This window comes from Lutra lutra, chromosome 9 (genome assembly GCF_902655055.1).
Source record: "Lutra lutra chromosome 9, mLutLut1.2, whole genome shotgun sequence".
NCBI lineage: Eukaryota > Metazoa > Chordata > Mammalia > Carnivora > Mustelidae > Lutra > Lutra lutra.
The window spans coordinates 130,542,036-130,558,682 of NC_062286.1; the positions used below are offsets into that span (position 1 = coordinate 130,542,036).

The 16,647-nt window shown below is 47.9% G+C and overlaps 1 protein-coding gene across 2 annotated transcripts in view; it reads left to right on the forward strand.

Moving 5' to 3' along the window:
- The window catches only part of EYA2 (EYA transcriptional coactivator and phosphatase 2), a 270,028-nt gene that overhangs the window by 174,076 nt on the left and 79,305 nt on the right, over positions 1–16,647 (forward strand). For both annotated transcript variants that reach the window (XM_047746704.1, XM_047746703.1), the window contains exons 8-9: positions 1,866–2,008; positions 8,291–8,374. In XM_047746704.1, coding sequence (XP_047602660.1) covers positions 1,866–2,008; positions 8,291–8,374 — 227 coding nt within the window. The remainder of the gene's footprint in view (positions 1–1,865; positions 2,009–8,290; positions 8,375–16,647) is intronic.

The following is a 16,647-nucleotide window of genomic DNA, read 5'->3' on the forward strand; positions in this document are numbered from 1 at the left end:
ATGGATATTTGGGAATCTCGCATGCTGTGTCCTGAAAATGCTGGGGAGTTGGAGATGGCCCCGCAGTCCTGACAACGCAAAACCAAGCCTTTTCTTATTATGTCCTTAGTCTGCTAAGAAGTTTTAGAAATATTAAATAAACCAAGTTCAGTCCCTTGGGTTTTGGAGGGAAATCGTCCTTCCAGGGTAGGGAAGAAAATCAGTCCATTGCCAAGTAGTTTTAGACAAAAGCATTTCCCTCCTTATGATCCAAGAACTGGCAATTATGGAAGGAGAGATGAAGTCCTCAGGATACATTTAGGAACTAATCCCAGCAGCTGTGAAATGAGAGAGCGGGATGGGGTGCCCTCCATGGTTCCGTGCCGTTGCAGGCTTCTGTTACTCTAGCAATGGGGACTGGCCCAGACTTCGCTTCTGCCTCTAACATTAGTGTCCAGGGTAACACTGATGAACGTCATCCTACTTCACAAGTTCAATAAAGACAATAGACTCTGATAAAAAAGCCATGTATTTCAAACTTCCGTGCTTAAAAACACAGCACAGGGGCACCTGGATGGCCCAGTGGGTTAAGCTTCTGCCTTTGGCTCGGGTCATGATCTCAGGGTCCTGGGATCGAGCCCCGCATCAGGCCCTCTGCTCGGCGGGGAGCCTGCTTCCTCCTCTCTCTCTCTGCCTGCCTCTCTGCCTACTTGTGATCTCTGTCTGTCAAATGAATAAATAAAAATTAAAAAAAAAAAAAAAAGCACAGCGCAGATGCGGGCTTTGGGACCTGGGTCCCAGGAGGGTACTGCTCACTTAAGCAGGGTCATCAAACAGCTTCCTGAGGGAATGAGCAGGGCAGCCTCTCTGTGCCTTCTAGAAGCTCCAGCTCAGTGGAAGCCACAGGTGGCCGCCTTCTGCCCTGCACCCTCTCACTGACGCCACATGCCCATGGGCCCAGCCAGAACTTAGTTCATATTGTTCACTGATATGTCCTCAGGGCCAGCCCTGTGCTTTTCATAGAGAACGGAACAAGCCACAGAAAGCAACACAGAGAATTCTCCCCATATACCTCCCATTCACCCAAGCCGGGTGTGTCTTAAAGATAGAAAAGTTTGGGGGCACCTGGGTGGCTCAGTTGTTAAGCCTCTGCCTTCAGCTCAGCTCATGATCCCGGGGTCCTGGGATCGAGCCCCGCATCGGGCTCCCTGCTCAGCGGGAAGTCTGCTTCTCCCTCTCCCACTCCCCCTGCTTGTGTTCCCTCTCTCACTGTCTCTCTCTGTCAAATAATAAATAAAATCTTAAAAAAAAAAAAAAAAAAAAGAAAAGTTTGCTGCCCCTCTCCTTTTAAATACTGATTTTCTTCCTTCTGTTTGGCTGGGGATTCTCAGGCTTTGGGATGTAGAGTTGCAAACATAAAACTCTGCTCCCTATCCCTACAGCTCCCCCAGCGACCCATCCTCCCTGCCCTAGATCTCCCCTCAGGTGTCCCCTTACCCGTGAGGCCCTCCCTGACTAGCCCCCGGAGCAGTTAGTAACCTCCCAGCACTCCCCGCCTGCATCCCATTTGTAACACGTCCTCGCCTAGTCTGTTAGATACTCACTTGTTTGCCTAATGCCCCTCTCCTCCCTCTAGAAGTTAAGGTGTGTGAGAAGCAGGGCCTGGGACTATGCCTGCTCAATGAGTGCTTGCTCCAGGAGGGAATGGTTATGAACAGGCAGCCGGAGGGACCATCCGGAGCAGTTCTGATCCCATGAGATCTTTGCCTTCTGTGCTGCCCCTGGGGCCTAGAACTGTGGAATTGGTTCCAGTCGGGAGATATTTTCCCGGGAGGAGACACTCAGCCGAGCTTCTGATATGTCCACACTTCTGTTTCCTGCACCAGGTGAATATAACACGCACAACGGACCCTCCACGCCGGCAAAAGAGGGAGACGTGGACCGGCCGCCCCGGGCCTCCGACGGGAAGCTCCGAGGCCGCTCCAAGCGGAGCAGCGACCCCTCCCCAACAGGGGACAGTGAGATCGAGGTAACTCCAGACTGCCTCCCGGGCTTGGGCAATGTAATCTCCCACCTGTGGCCGGAACAGGAGTGTGGGGTGGGGGGGCAGAGTTCTGTCCATGCACACAGGGGAGAATGGCCCTTTGTGTCCACAAAGCTCCATAGCAGAGGAAAGGATGCTTGATGGGAAGGTAAAGAATTCTGTTGACCATAAGGAAGCACTGTTGACAGACCAGGCTAGGGAGAGTGACCCTGGAGATAGCAAAGAACGTAAAACACCGGTTCTCAAGCATAGGCAGTAGTAGAATCACCTGGAGGCCCGTGAAAACCCAGGCGGCTGGGCCCCAACCCAGAGTTTCCAATTTGGTAGATTCGGGGGCAGGGTGGGGTGCTGAGAATTGCATTTCCACCAAGTTCCCGGAACATGCTGATGCCACGGGGTTGAGGACCACACTTTGAGAGGCCCTGGTAAAGACACCCGTGGGCAGTGGGCTTTCCCAGCTGGGTTAGAGAGTTCTTAACCCTGGCTACCTATGAGTGTCACCTGGGATGCTTTTTCAAATGCAGGTGCCCAGGCCCCATCACACACTCATTAAATACACATTTCGAGGGAGTTCTTGGGCACTAGCTCACAACCTGAGCTGCACCTTCGAATCTCCTGGGGAGCACTGAGAGCCTTCGTTCTCAAGCTGCACCCCAGATCAGTGAAACCCAGTTCCTTGAGGGAGGGACAAAGGCATCAGCATTTTAAAACTCCCCAAGGGATTTCCATCGGGCAGCCCAGGCTGAGAACGGCTGGTCTGAGGGATGTGCCAATCTTTATTTTAATAAAGCAAGTGTGGGATTATTGGTCAAGCACTGACATTGTCCCAGACAAAAAAGAACCACATGCGTGAGAGAAGGGGGAAGGTTACTAGTGGGGACAGAGGCAAAACAGATGCTCCGGAAAACAGACAGAATCAACCCATCGACATCTAGGGAGGAAAAATGGGCATCTTCGTTAGTTCGTACGTCTTCACCAAAGGCAGAAATACAGGAGGGCACATCTCTTGGCTTGAGTGCGCTATGGGTATGTGGGCAGTATCGGCAAAGTCTGGGTCCGTGGCAAGAGATCCAAAGGCGTATCCCATCTGTGTTCATAGCCCCGCACAACGTATGCAGGAACTATGAGGCTCAGCCCGCAAACTCACATGTGCTAAAAAATGTCATTTTCATCATCTCCTTAATTAAAGTCGATGTAATTTTGACTCTTGAGTCCCCATCCCATCAGGATGGTTAAGAAACCCCACCTTGGGCGCCTGGGTGGCTCAGTGGGTTAAAGCCTCTGCCTTCGGCTCAGGTCCTAGGGTCCTGGGATTGAGCCCCACATCGGGCTCTCTGCTCAGAGGGGAGCCTGCTTCCTCCTCTCTCTCTGCCTGCCTCTCTGCCTACTTGTGATCTCTGTCTGTCAAATAAATAAATAAAATCTTTAAAAAGAAGAAGAAGAAAGATAGAAAGATAGAAAGAAACCCCACCTCATTATTGGGGTCTCTTGCCCCCAGAATTATGCAAGACACAGAGCCTCTTGTGTCCAGGACTGGGATGGTGGCTGCTCCCTTCCCCGCTGTCAGTACCCACTGTGGTCAAGGAGAGTCCAGCCAGGGTCTGGACTTCTGGGTTTCTGTGCCATACGCTGGGCGTAGAAATCCTTGTTGAAAATGGGAACCTTGGAGGGTGAGATACGATCCTTCGGTTGTAAGCAACAGAAACCAGTTCTGGTTACTTAAGAAAATGGAATCTACAGAAAGGGAGCAACATGGAGAGAAAGTCATCAGACCAAAGCTGGAAAGAACAGTAGCAGAGGCCGAGCTGAGCGATCTCGGGAACCTCGAGGAAGCTGCCCCCACCGGAGAGTAAGTGTGAGATGCTAGCTCCGCTCGACTCAGCGTCTGACACCAAGGAGACAGCAGCCCTCTGGCCTGGCTCAGGCTTGCCCTTGATTGACAGATCCACCGAGACAGCTCAGAACGGGTAAAGAAAACCAGAGTGCTCCTATCGGGCAGGGATGGATGCCGGGCACCCAACAACAAATGCCAGCCCCAGGGCTTTTGAGACTTAGCCTGTGTTCACTAGTAGAGCTGTACTAGTTAGCCGGTGTTCACTGGTAGGGTTTTTAAGTGCTTGCTTATGGCCAGTGTCTGTTCCAGCTTTCCCAGAAGGTGCTAAATATTTTGAATACCTTCCCTTGGTCGGCCTCCTGAGGTAGACCAGCAGCCATCCTCCCTGAGAGCCTGCCTCCCTGGGGACCTGCCACAGAGCCAGCATCCCCACTGCTCATGGGATGGCTCTCAGGCCAAGGGATTTGTTCTCACCTTTCCTCTAATTCTTGAAGGCCTCTCCTTCCAACACCAAGAAGACTTCACACCATCCCCTCAGCAGGATTAGGTCTTTGCAAAAGGCTAGAAGAAAATTCGTTTGCCTCAGGTTGTCTTTGTTTTTTCTGCCTCCCCTGTTCCTGAGGATTTCCTGCAGCTTCGAGTGGCAGATCTAAGGAAATCACCGAGAGCAGCACATACATTAATGCCTTTTTTTTTTTTTCATTATTCAGTCACTTAACGTGGCTCCTGCTCTTGGTAGGGGTGGGGATAGAGAGACATTTTCCGCTGAACTGAGAAGGCAGCGGGAGTGCATGGAAGTCTGGGATTGCGGGGCTCTATCATTCTGGAAACCTCTGCTTCTGGATTCCAGAGGAAAGAACCACTGGGCAGGAACAGTTGAAAAGGCGCGCGCTGTGTGTCACTTCCGTGCTTCATGTCACGTGGAGGGTTTGCCCCGGTCGCACCTCCTAAGTCTTTGGCCGTGTTGCTAATGACGGAAGCCCACGAGAGAGAAGTTATGCAGAGAAGTGGAAAGGAGAGAAATTCTGACTGTAGATTAGTTACAATCCCTCGACTGCAGGTGCCAGAAACCAACTTGAGCTAGCTTAAGTGAAAAAGCAGAAGTTATTTTAGGGATACAGAGATTCTCGTAGAACCCCAGGGCAGGGGACAGGGGTGTGTCGGCCAGATCCTGGAACCAAAAGGTACACAGGGCAAGGAAGTGTGTTTACCCCTTCTCTCCCCGTGCGGCACAGCGAAGGTGCTAGAATCCCCGACCAGCCATGGTATCTTTTCAGCGCAGGCGTGCCCTGGTTCCTGGGCTCCACCCTCCTCCAGCCTCGCTCTGCCTCTGACTGAAACCAGGTCCTGGAAGTGCACGGGGTGGTCTTTCCATCTTCCATCCCTCTCTTCCCTGGAGACTGGCCCTCCCCGTCCTTCAGAGCATGTGGCTGCCAACAGTCCCTCAAAGATGAGGAATGGCTTTCGAGGTTCCGATTTCAAGTTTCCAAGGAAAGACCTCTGACTCAGTTGGGATGAAGGGCTTTCTCTGGCCCAGACCACGGTGGGCTAAGGAGTAGGGTCGCCTGCAGAATAGCTACCAGGAACCTACCCACAGCAGATCTAGGGCAGGGGAGGGAGACAAACGTTCTTCTGAGGGAATGTAGTAGATCACTAAATGGAGTCTGCATCCAATTTGAACATATTGACTGATTTTTTTAAATTCCCTTACCAAAATTTCTCAGTTTCACCGATCCAACTGAGTTAGTTCAGATAAACTAGGACTTAGCATACTGAAACCCAGAAGCCCTCCTTAAAAAGCTTCTTCTTTTTTTACCGTGACCCTTAATAAGAACTACACTTACTACCATGACCCAGCACATACACACCCGTAACTATAACTAGATCCAAACTCATGAAATAACACTCAGATCTTCCGATTGCTTTGAAGACCCCTGCACTAACTGACCTTTTCCTCCTACAGACCACCCTTCCCTTTACTGTTAAAAGCATGGCAAAGGGCAGTGTGTAAGTACAGCCATTCACCTCCAGAGAAGTTTCCAGGGTGGCCCATTTAAGATGGCAGACTGAGTACGTGACCTTGGCCTCTGCCCCCAACACCAGCTACACATACAATCAGTCAGGCCCCTTGCTCTTAAACACGCTGATCACCAGGAAAACGAGGAAAACCAACAATGTGAAAAATAAGGCCAGGATAAGGTAATAGGACAAGTGAAAGGTAATTTAAGAAACAGGAATGTAGGAAAATTCTGATTGGTTTTCGTATAAGGATCCAAAGGAGCTCTTGCATCTATAAAATAAGAAATGGAGGCTCTTGGGAAGGACATAACTCAGAGACAAAGTAAGAGTCACTGGAAATTTTTAAAATGACAGAATCAGAAGTTTAATGGAAGGGTTGGGAGGAAATGTTTAAGAAACTTCCCAGAATACAGATCAAAAAGACAAAATTATAGAGAATATATTTTTTTGAGTATAAGCTAAGCCTTATCCATAAAAAAAAAAAAAAAAAAAAGGTCTAATTTGACTGTTGGGAATTCCAGCAAGAGGAAACAGTGGAAAAGGTGGGGGGAAATCATTTTAAAAAATAAGATTGAAAATGCGAGGTACTGAATAGTATGAATGCCAAAAGACCACAGCTGGGTCTATCCTCATGGAACTTGAGCTTTGCAAATATAAAGATCCTAAAGTGTCCAAAAGGGGAAAAAAAGCAAAACCTACATAGGACTGAAGATCAGTGAGACAACACACTTCTCACTCGTCACACTGAGCGTCAAGCTAATGGAGGAATGCTTTCCAACATCTGGAGGGCATGATTTTCCGATTGGAATTCTGTACCCAGAGGTATCACAGAGGAAAATCAAAATAGATCAGATATGTAGGAATTCTACTTTCTAAGCACCCTTTCAGAAGAAGCAGCTTAAGGATGTACTCAGGTAAAACAAAGAAGAAAAGCAAGAGAGAGGGGACCTAGATGGCTCAGTTGGTTAAGCATCCAACTTTTGGTTTCAGCTCAGGTCATGATCTCGTGTGCCTGGGATCGAGCCCCAAGATGGGCTCTATACTCAGTGCAGAGTTTGCTTGTCCCTCTCCCTCCTGTTCTGCATCTCCCCACTTACACTCCTTTCCCCCCTCGCGCCTGTGCTCCCTTGCTCTCTCTCAAATAAATAAAATCTTTAAAAAAAAAAAAAAGAAAGAAAGAAAGAAAGATAAGAAGACCAAGAGAGGGCCTTGGGATCGAGGAAACAGTGGATCTCATCTGGAAATGCAGTAAAAGGACATCTCAAGATGCTACTAGCTCTGCAGCAAGCCTGAAGATGATCCAATCCACACTGGAACATTCTGTCACTGAGGAGGAACATCTTTGATATGGAGGGTGTGGCCAAATTAAAGATTCTAATAAAGCCACATCCTTGGAAACAAAAGAATTAAATCAATTAATAAACTCCTGCAAAAACAAAATGTTATTCCAGACAGGTATGGCTCCTATGTGAGCAAACCAGGATATGGCATGATTTTAATTGAGAAGGAGCACAGGAAAGGACGTGACCTTAGCGGGAGGAATGGTCTCCTGAAAGTGGCTCAGGGGTTAGGACACTGGACACGCAGAGAAGGAAGCAAAATCCCAGCAGTTTCCTTGCTTCTGCAGTGAAACATAATCACAAGATGTGGGTGCTCGTTACTGGTCACGAACTTTGAAAGCCAACATCTAGACGGAGCACGGAAGATTGAAATACAGCCCTGGAAGGAAATGTGGTCTGTCCACTTTGGCGGTGGGAAAGGAAGGCTAACGCTGCTCAGATGAGAGTGAGGAGGAGGTTGGGGAGGGGGTGGGGACACCAACAGCCAGAGTCTTCCATGGTGGACTCACTATTTCAGCCGGGGAGAGTGTCCAGAGTGGATGGTCTCGGAACTAGCGGGGCTCACATATGTGAAAAATGTAAAGTCCTAGAGAAATGAGTTAAACTCTCATCTTTTGCATTGCTCAGTCAAAAGCTATTATCTAAAGTTGGCAAACTGGTAAGCAAAGAAGGCATTACTAAAAAACAGGAGTATTGAGAAGTAGTTGGGCTTACAGTGAGTGGTGAATGCAAAAAAGGTAGTACTTCATTTTTTCAAATGAGTTATATGATTTTTATTGTTGTTTTTGGCCTGAGCTCCTCCATTTTTGAGCTTTTATGTGGAAGGCAAGAACAGGCTTCTTGGTTCTGGCATCTCTGGGTTGATAGGAGCCCAAAATTGGCCATCAGAATACACTTTACACGGCTAAGGTTGGATGGGGACCCAGTGACACATCAGTGAGTCACATGTTTTATAACTTAAAGATAATGTTTTTCAAGATTTCTTTCTCCTCCCGGGGAATTAATTTCTGCAGACATTAAGTCAGAAGCAAGCGAGTCCATTTGTCTCCATTCTCTTCCTTCCTTTCATCACAGCGTGTGTTCGTGTGGGATTTGGATGAGACGATAATTATTTTTCACTCCTTACTCACCGGGACATTTGCGTCCAGATATGGGAAGGTAAGAATCCATTTTGTCTCTTCTCTCTCTGTCTCTTTTTTTTTTTTTTGTTTTTTTGGGTTTTGTTTTTGTTTTTTTTTCAACATGACGGTCTGTCCAGCTCGTTTGTCCTGGGAATTGTGGGGGCAGTTTATGAGGCGGCTTCTCCAACAAAAGCTGCCCCTCTAGGTCAATCTGGGTTTGAGAGCTCCTATGGAATGTTCCCTCAACATGTGAAAATTTAATTAGCTTCCCCTTCTGTCATCCCCCATGCCTTCCTTCCAACACATGAAGTGTTCACCGTTCACTTGATGGGATATAAGTTCAGAACCTTCGGCTGTCTCCCCTCCTAAGAGGGCGAGGATACATGGCAGCCAAAAACAGTAATCTTAGCTTAAAAAGCGAGGTAAAGTATTTTTCTAGTTCCCTGTTGTTTATCTTAGTGTCTCCGGCAGATGAATTCCATTTTCCTTCCGTTTTTCTGAGATGAGGGGGAGGCATTTGTCCGTTCCAGCGTGGACCTTTGCAACCGCTTTGCAGACATCTCGTAGACAAAGTATGACAGGGAACCCTCCAGTCAGGATTTGGGGCAAATGTTATCAGCTGAGCGGTGGTGAATGGAAGAATCACTGAAACCACCCTCATCATGCAAAAGTGAACCCAGCTGCTCACACCCACAGCCTGCCTGTTCTCTGCATTCTCCCCGCTGGCTTCCCAGCAAACCACATGTGGGGGCCGTCTCTTTGGGGAGACAGGTGGGGGTGTCGAGGCAGAGCTTTAGAGAACAGGCAAGCTGTCATCTCCGAGGCGAGCGACCTGTCGGCAGCTGCTTCCACGCATGGGTAGGAACCATGAGACTCACCAGCGCCTGGAAAATATTTCTGTTTCTGTTTAGAGACCAGAAATATGATTTGACATCACCTCATGGCTTTTCCAGCTGCTCGTGTTTTTTATGGGGGTTATAACAAGCTGGATGTGTAATTAGCAAGATAGATTTATCATCTGCCATTATGTTGTAAAGAATATAAAAATGGTGTCGGTGGTGCAGAAATCTCTTGCCACGTAGGGACGCCGTTAATATGTCTAGCAGTGCCTGCGGGAAATCCGGCGTGCGATCTTGGACAGAGCACAGCTTTGGTAAAGGATGGCAGAGTCCAGAGCTGCGAAAAAGACCAGAGTGGACTTGGCAGACATTGCAAAAAGTGGGGCCATCCCAAAGGGGCTGCCGTAGCGAGTTACCTGCTAGTCTGGGTGTCAGGGCTTTTCTGACCAGCCCGGTAAAGCCCGCACCCCCTAAAACGCATGCCTTCCCCCTTCTCGCCTTTAGAGGTAGCCCACTCTGAGGTCCTACAGCTGCGTGCAACAGCTGGGCTCTCGGGGATTGTGGAAGGCTGTGTAATCTCGGCGATGGTCTTTGTGTCTGTGTCACCACCATTCCTGAAACCGAACTTTGGGCATCCTCAAGACAGGGACAAAGCCCAGAGAGCCTTTCTGAGCCCGTGCCACGTGATCCTCTCTCCAACCCTAATCCAACCATCTAATCCGAGCCACCTCCACCGCCAGCTGTGGACCTTGCCCTTTACAGCTGCCACCAGAGGGCTCGTCCCACAGCCCAGGCCCAGGGGAGTCATGTCACTTCCCTGCTGGAAAATGGTCACTGGCTTCTCCGTGGACAAACGCTAATCCCAGCCTCCCAAGGCCCTTCATGGGCTAACTCCTGCCCCCCTCTGCAGCCCCGTTTCCCGCTACTAATCCTAAATTACTTTCTGTCCTCAAAGCTGGCCACATTCTCTCGAATCTCTGCTGGGTTTCTCCTAGAACGCACCAGGTGTAGAGTGGGAAAGAGACGGGGGAGGGGAGGTGGCCAATACACGTTACATAAATTTGTTAACCACTGCAGGTCCCTGGGGCCCCTGGGAGACTCTGTAGGACATACCTCCGAGTGGACCACCGACGAGTGAGGATACTGGGATATGTATTTGCATCTTCCCTTCCATCATAGGCTGAGGGCTTCTGCTGGATTGTTACCTCCCTGCACTTCTGGCCTGCCCCAAGAATGCCATAGAGCACAGTGCTCACAACTGAAAGCCTCTGCATGTACAGGAACGGACACAGCTGAGGGGATATGGGAAACAGGCACACCGGAAGCCTCTGCTGTAATCTAGAATGTTCTGGCATGTTCTTTTACTAGACGAAATCTTACTTCCAGTTCCCATTTTAAATGTAGCTTCCTTCAAGAGCACTTAGCTAACCACTCCTCTTTATCTAAATTGCTACTCTCGCTATTACTGCGTTTTTCATCTCTATTACGCACTCACCATCTATCTCCCTTCTAGGCTATACGTACCATGAGGGCAGGGGCTGTGAACAATTTTTTACCTACCCAGCCAAACAGTGCCTGGGCCAGAATTGCTCAATAAATATTTGTTACATGAGTAAGTCAGGACGATCTGCTGGAATGAAAGCTACACGATGACAGGCACATTTTTTGCCCTGTTTTGTTCATTGCTTTATTCCCAGTGCATAGAACAGTACCCCCCACTTAGAAGGCTTCAAATAAATATTTGTTGAAGGAAGGAAGGAAGGGAAATAGTATCAAAACAAAAAATGCCTAGCTGGTGGCCAACGACCAAATTCAGCCTGCAGACATTTTTTGTTTGGCCCCTAGAGTGTTTGAAAAAATGTGAATTTGTCGCCAACATTTAAAAATCAGGAGATTGCAGAGACCAAAACAATCCAGATTTCCAGCTCTTCTTGAAAAATTAGAAAATCTGGCCATCCTACATTCTCATGTGGCAGCAATCAATGGGAGCTGAGTAGTGACTGGCCTCAGTGGGTGGGGGGGGTGTCCTCTCTACAGCCCAACCACAGCCCCCACTTGGCCTGTTTAACCCACTTATGGGAGCATCCTGGCCCCACTGGCATCTGAGTTCCAACTGTCCTAGAATTTCAGAACCACAGAAGGTCACAGTTGGAAGGACCTAGGAGATCACCATGCCCAGATAGTCTCCGTAGTACAGAAGGAGAAACTGAGGCCCAGAGAGAGTAAGATCACCCAGGAGAGAATAAGAGTCATATTTCAGGCTCGCTTGCCTCCCCGGGAGCCCCCAGGATGCCCAGGGAAAACTGAGATGAGAAGCTCTTGGAGCATCCAAGTCCCCTGTGCATATTCACTCCAATTCTAGAATTCACCGCTCCCTCCTCCAGCTCTCCCCTAGGTGAGGAATGAGGTGTTTTGCTTTTTTTTTTTAATTTGCAAAAGCCAAGCACCCCAAGAAAGACCCAAAATAACCATGGCTTATACAAGACCATTTATTTCTTCCTCATAACAGTGCAGGTGTCCGCAGCTCAAGCTGGTAGGGCTGCTACACAGCACGAGGCACCGAGGCCCTACTTGTCCTCTGCCGTCCCAGAACATCACCCTCGCTGGCAAGATAAAACCTAGCTCACCCCCATGTGTATGTTCCAGTCAGGGAGAAGGGGGAACAGGAAAAAGAGAATTAACCCCTCTTTATTTTACTTTATTTTTATTTGTCCCCTGCTCTCTTAAGGGCCAGACTCAGAATCTCTCTATAGCATTTCTGTTCACATCCCTTTGGCTGAAACTTGATCATGTGGCTGCATGTAGCTGCAAGGGAGTCTGGGAAATGTAGTCCAGTCACATGGCCTTTTGACATTCAGGAATTCTATTATTCTGGAGGGAGAAAAAAAGAGTGGATATCCAAGGACAGCTAGCGTTTCCTAGCACAAAGTACCATCTGCATCTAATAAAGGGAAGAACAATGAAAGAGGAAAATGTTGAGGAAAAAGATCCCAGAGGGCAATCATGTTTGTAGGTCTAAAGCTCCAAAGAGAAATCTTGGCTACAGCAATAAACTTGGAAGTCAGAGAAGTATCGAGAACCCAGAAGAATAAGAGTGTGGCCCCCATTTTGCAGACAGAGTAACTGAGGCACAGGGAGGTGATATAGTCAGGGTATTCATTTTGTTTTGTTTTATTTTATTTTATTTATTTATTTGACAGACAGAGATCACAAGTAGGCAGAGAGGCAGACAGAGAGGAGGAAGCAGGCTCCCTGCTGAGCAGAGAGCCCGATGCAGGTCTCAATCCCAGGACCCTGGGATCATGACCGGAGCCAAAGGCAGAGGCTTTAACCCACTGAGCCACCCAGGCGCCCCTTTTGTTTTATTTTATTGTGTTATGTTAGTCACCATATAGTACATCATTATTTTTTGATGTAGTGTTCCATGATTCATTGTTTGCATATAATACCAGTGCTCCATGTAATACATGCCCTCCTTAGAACTAAAATACATGGCCTTGAGTTTTGGCCCACAGCTCTTTCTCTTTGCGCTTTTCCTAGAAACTATAGCTGTGTGAAGCTCATTATTAATAGCCTGTATCAAGCAGAAGTCAATTTGAAGCATGGAGTATTTACTCTATAAAGATATTTATTGGATCACAGTAATTGAACAACTCAGAGGTATCTGGAATTCAGGTTGGGCTGGATCCAGGAGCACCAGCAGTGTTCTCAGGGCTTGGTCTCTCTGTATCCCTCAGCTGACTTTCTTCATATAGCAACTCCCTGTCAGCAATCCCAACTGAAGAAGAAGACTTACTTCCTGGAATTCAAGCACAGATCCTAGGCTTGAATCTCATTGGCCCAACTTCTGTGGCTCTGATTAGCCATGCTAGATCAGGAGCCAATGCCCAGAGAGAGTAAAGAAACAGGTCAGCTCCATCCCAACTAAATGTACAGAATGGAGGAGGAATGTTTCCCAAAGGAAACTGAAATGCTCTTTCTAGAAGAGGGTGAGCACCATGGAGGTCCAGAATGGGTTCTGAAGGGCAAAACACCCTATACATCCACACCAAGGCCCCATGGCTCTTTGCTTGTGGCCACTGCACTGAGCACTGCATAGAAAGCAGAAATCATACCAACTGTGGTCCCAGCCAAAGGGGTAACTTGCTGTTTACTTAGGGAAATAAGACCAACAGAGCTAAAATGATTAAGGAATGATTCAAAACAGAGTGTTTGAATTTTCAAACAGAAACTGGGCTCTCTTCCTGTTCCCAATCAGAGGCATGTGCTGCTCGAGGCTGTCATCTCTCCACTTCCTTTCCATCTCTTCCTACCCAGTGCTCAGAGCCAGAGCATCCCCATTTGGTAGCTGTACCTCCCTCATCTTGTGGATCCATTAGAAATTCCTGGGAGAGCTTGAGCAGCCAGCAGTCACCGCCTCTTCCCTAACCTCTCCTCCTCCCACCTCACTCCCAACAGTCCCTGAACTCCATTTTTTCCATCCTGGATCAGGAAAATGCAAGGTGGTCAGGAGTCTTTATTTTCCTGTGGCCAGGAAAGGACTCTAAGAGGGATTCATCAGCAGCCCTCCCACCCCCGCCCTGTAGGTCGGCCCTAACTCCTCCCCTTGTGCCTTGCCTTCCAGGCCGCTCAGCACCAATTGGAAACTCAACTCCAGGACCAGTGGTGTGTGTCTTTTTAATAACAGCTTTCTGGTGATAGAATCCATGTGCTCTACCTGGACATTTCAGTCTGTACAAATCACTGGTTTTTAGGATCTCTAGAGTCATGCAACCATCACCACCGTCTAATTTTAGAATATTGTCATCACCCCAAAAAGAAACTCCGTGTCCCTCAGCGGTCACCCCCTGTTTCCCCCAGTCCCTGGTCACTACTAATCTACATTTGGTCTCCATAGATTTGCCTTTTCTAAGCAGTTCTTATAAAAATAAATTCGACAGTACGTGGTCTTTTGTGACCAGCGTCTTTCACTTAGCATCCTGTTTTCGAGATCCATCCGTGCTGTATTGGGTACCAGGACTCCATCCCTTCTCATTGCTGTGTGATTCTCCCTTGTACGGACTGTACTGCATTTTGTCTGTCCCTTCATGAGTTGAGGGACAGCTGGGTTTGGGGCTTTTATGGAAAATGCTGCTGCAAGCACCTGAGGACGAGCTTTTGCAGGGACATATGTCTTCAGTTCTCTTAGGTATATACCCAGGAGTGGAATTGCTGGGTCCTGTAGGAATTCTAGGCTTAACATTTTACCAACTGCTGGACTGTTCTTCAGAGTTGTTGCCCCATGTTATGGTCCTCTAAGCAGTGTTTAAGGTTCCAGTTTCTCCACCTCCTCACCAACACTTGTGCATGTCTTTTCAGTTATAGTCCTCCCAATCCGTGTGTAGTGGGATCTCCCGGTAGTTTTGATTCATATGGCCTTAATGACTAATTACATTGACCAATGATGTTTTCCTGTGCTTATTCACCACTTGTAGTCTCCTCTTTAGAGAAATAGCTATTCAAATCCTTTGCCCATTTCTCAATTGGTCTATGTCTTTTTCTTATTGGCTTTTAAGAGATATTTATATATTCTGTATATATATGTGTGTATATGTATCCAGTTTTTCATATATTCTGGATATATACATATATTTTAGAGATGTATAATTTATAAATATATATAAATATATGATTATATATGATATGTATAATTATATGACATGTGTGTATATATATATATATATATATATATACACATATATACACATACACGATTTGCAACATTTTGCAACGGTAGATATGTGATTTGCAGATATGTTTTCCCCATTCAGTGGGTTGTCTTTTCACTTTGTGGATGGTGTTCTTAGAAGAATTTCAGGTATTTCAGGGGAGAGAGATTGAAATTAAATTTGAGAAGAGGCCTCATGGAGAAGCTGAATGTTCAATAAAGACTTAAAGGGGGGGTCCCGGGTGGCTCAGTCAGTTCAATGTCTGCCTTCAGCTCAGGTCATGATCTCAGGGCCCTGGGATTGAGCTCCCCGTCAGGCTCCCTGCTCAGCAGAGAGTCTGCTTCTCCCTCTCCCTCTGCCCCTCCCGACAAATCATGCTCTCTCTCTCCCAAATAAATGAACAAAATCTTTAAAAAAAAAAAAAAAGACTTAAAGGAAGTAGAGAACAGATAGATATCTGGTGGCAGAGCAGAGGGAACAGCAAGTGCAAAGGTCCTGAGGCAGAAGTTTGCCTGGTGAGTTTTAGGGACAGCGAGGAAGTTGGAGCAGAACAAGCAAGGATGAGAGTAATAATACACCAGGCTTTTTCTCTGAAGTGGGAGCCATGGAGGCTGGGAGTAGAAGAAGGACAGGATCTGAATTCTATTTCTAAAGAATCCCTCGGGCTGCTCGCCTGGGGAGTAGGGCACAGGGGAGCAAGGGTGGAAGCAGGGAGACCAGTGAGCAGGCTACAGCAACAGTTCAGCTGAAAGACGATGGTTGTTTGGACTAGGGTGGGAGCGGTGGAGCAGTGAGAAGTGTGGCAACCTGGATATATTTTGGAGGCGAAACCAACCACAGATGAAGAACACAACACGATTCCTCATTCTCCTGCACTGGGATACAGAGATGTCCTATTTTCTGTCTAGGGTCTTCCTCTGAAGAGACCTGACCTATTCACCCCCTGTTGCCAACTAGCAAATTCCTCTTGAACAAATTCTCCTATTTTTTTGCACAGTGCGCTCTATGCCAAGTGCTCTGCTGTGAGCACTATTATTTTTTAAGTTGGACCTCACATGCAGACGCTGAGTTATTCATACTCTTTGTGCATGCAAAGCCCATCTCTTGTTTCACGGGGGTACAACGTGTGTTTCCCTTTAGGCCCATTTGGATCTTCCTCCTCATCACCCCATGTTTCAATGTGGTAGATTCTGCTTGTCTTCCTGTGACATACGTACTGGGATTTTTTGCGTACATTTCTGTCACATCTGTAAACATCGCTGTTTAAATACCCCGTGTTTCTCACTTCTTTCCTTCTGCTCTGTGGTTTTGGATCCTTCCGCGTCACCATACAGCCAACAGCAGTGTTCTGACTCGGTGTCTCTCAACTGGAGGTGACCTGGCCCCCAAGGGACATTTGGCAATGCCACAGCCATTTTGGGTTTTCACAACTTAGAGGGGTGCTCCTGGCCTCTAGTGGCTGGAGGCCAGGGATGCTGGGGAGACGTCCCGCAACGCACAGGCGGCCCCCGCCCCACAGAGATCGATCTGACCCCAAACATCCATAGAGCCGCAGGTGAGAAGCCCCTGCCCCTAACCACTGCCCGGGATTCCACGTTAACCTTCTCTGCCTTCCGCACGAGGAGAACACCCAGGCTGCCCCACCTGCCCACCCGCACAGACCACACTGTGACAGGCAACCCGCAGGGACTCTCGAGGTTTTTTGCATGTTCTGTCTCACTGAATCTACACCACAAGCCTGTAAGGCATGGCTGCTCCTCTTA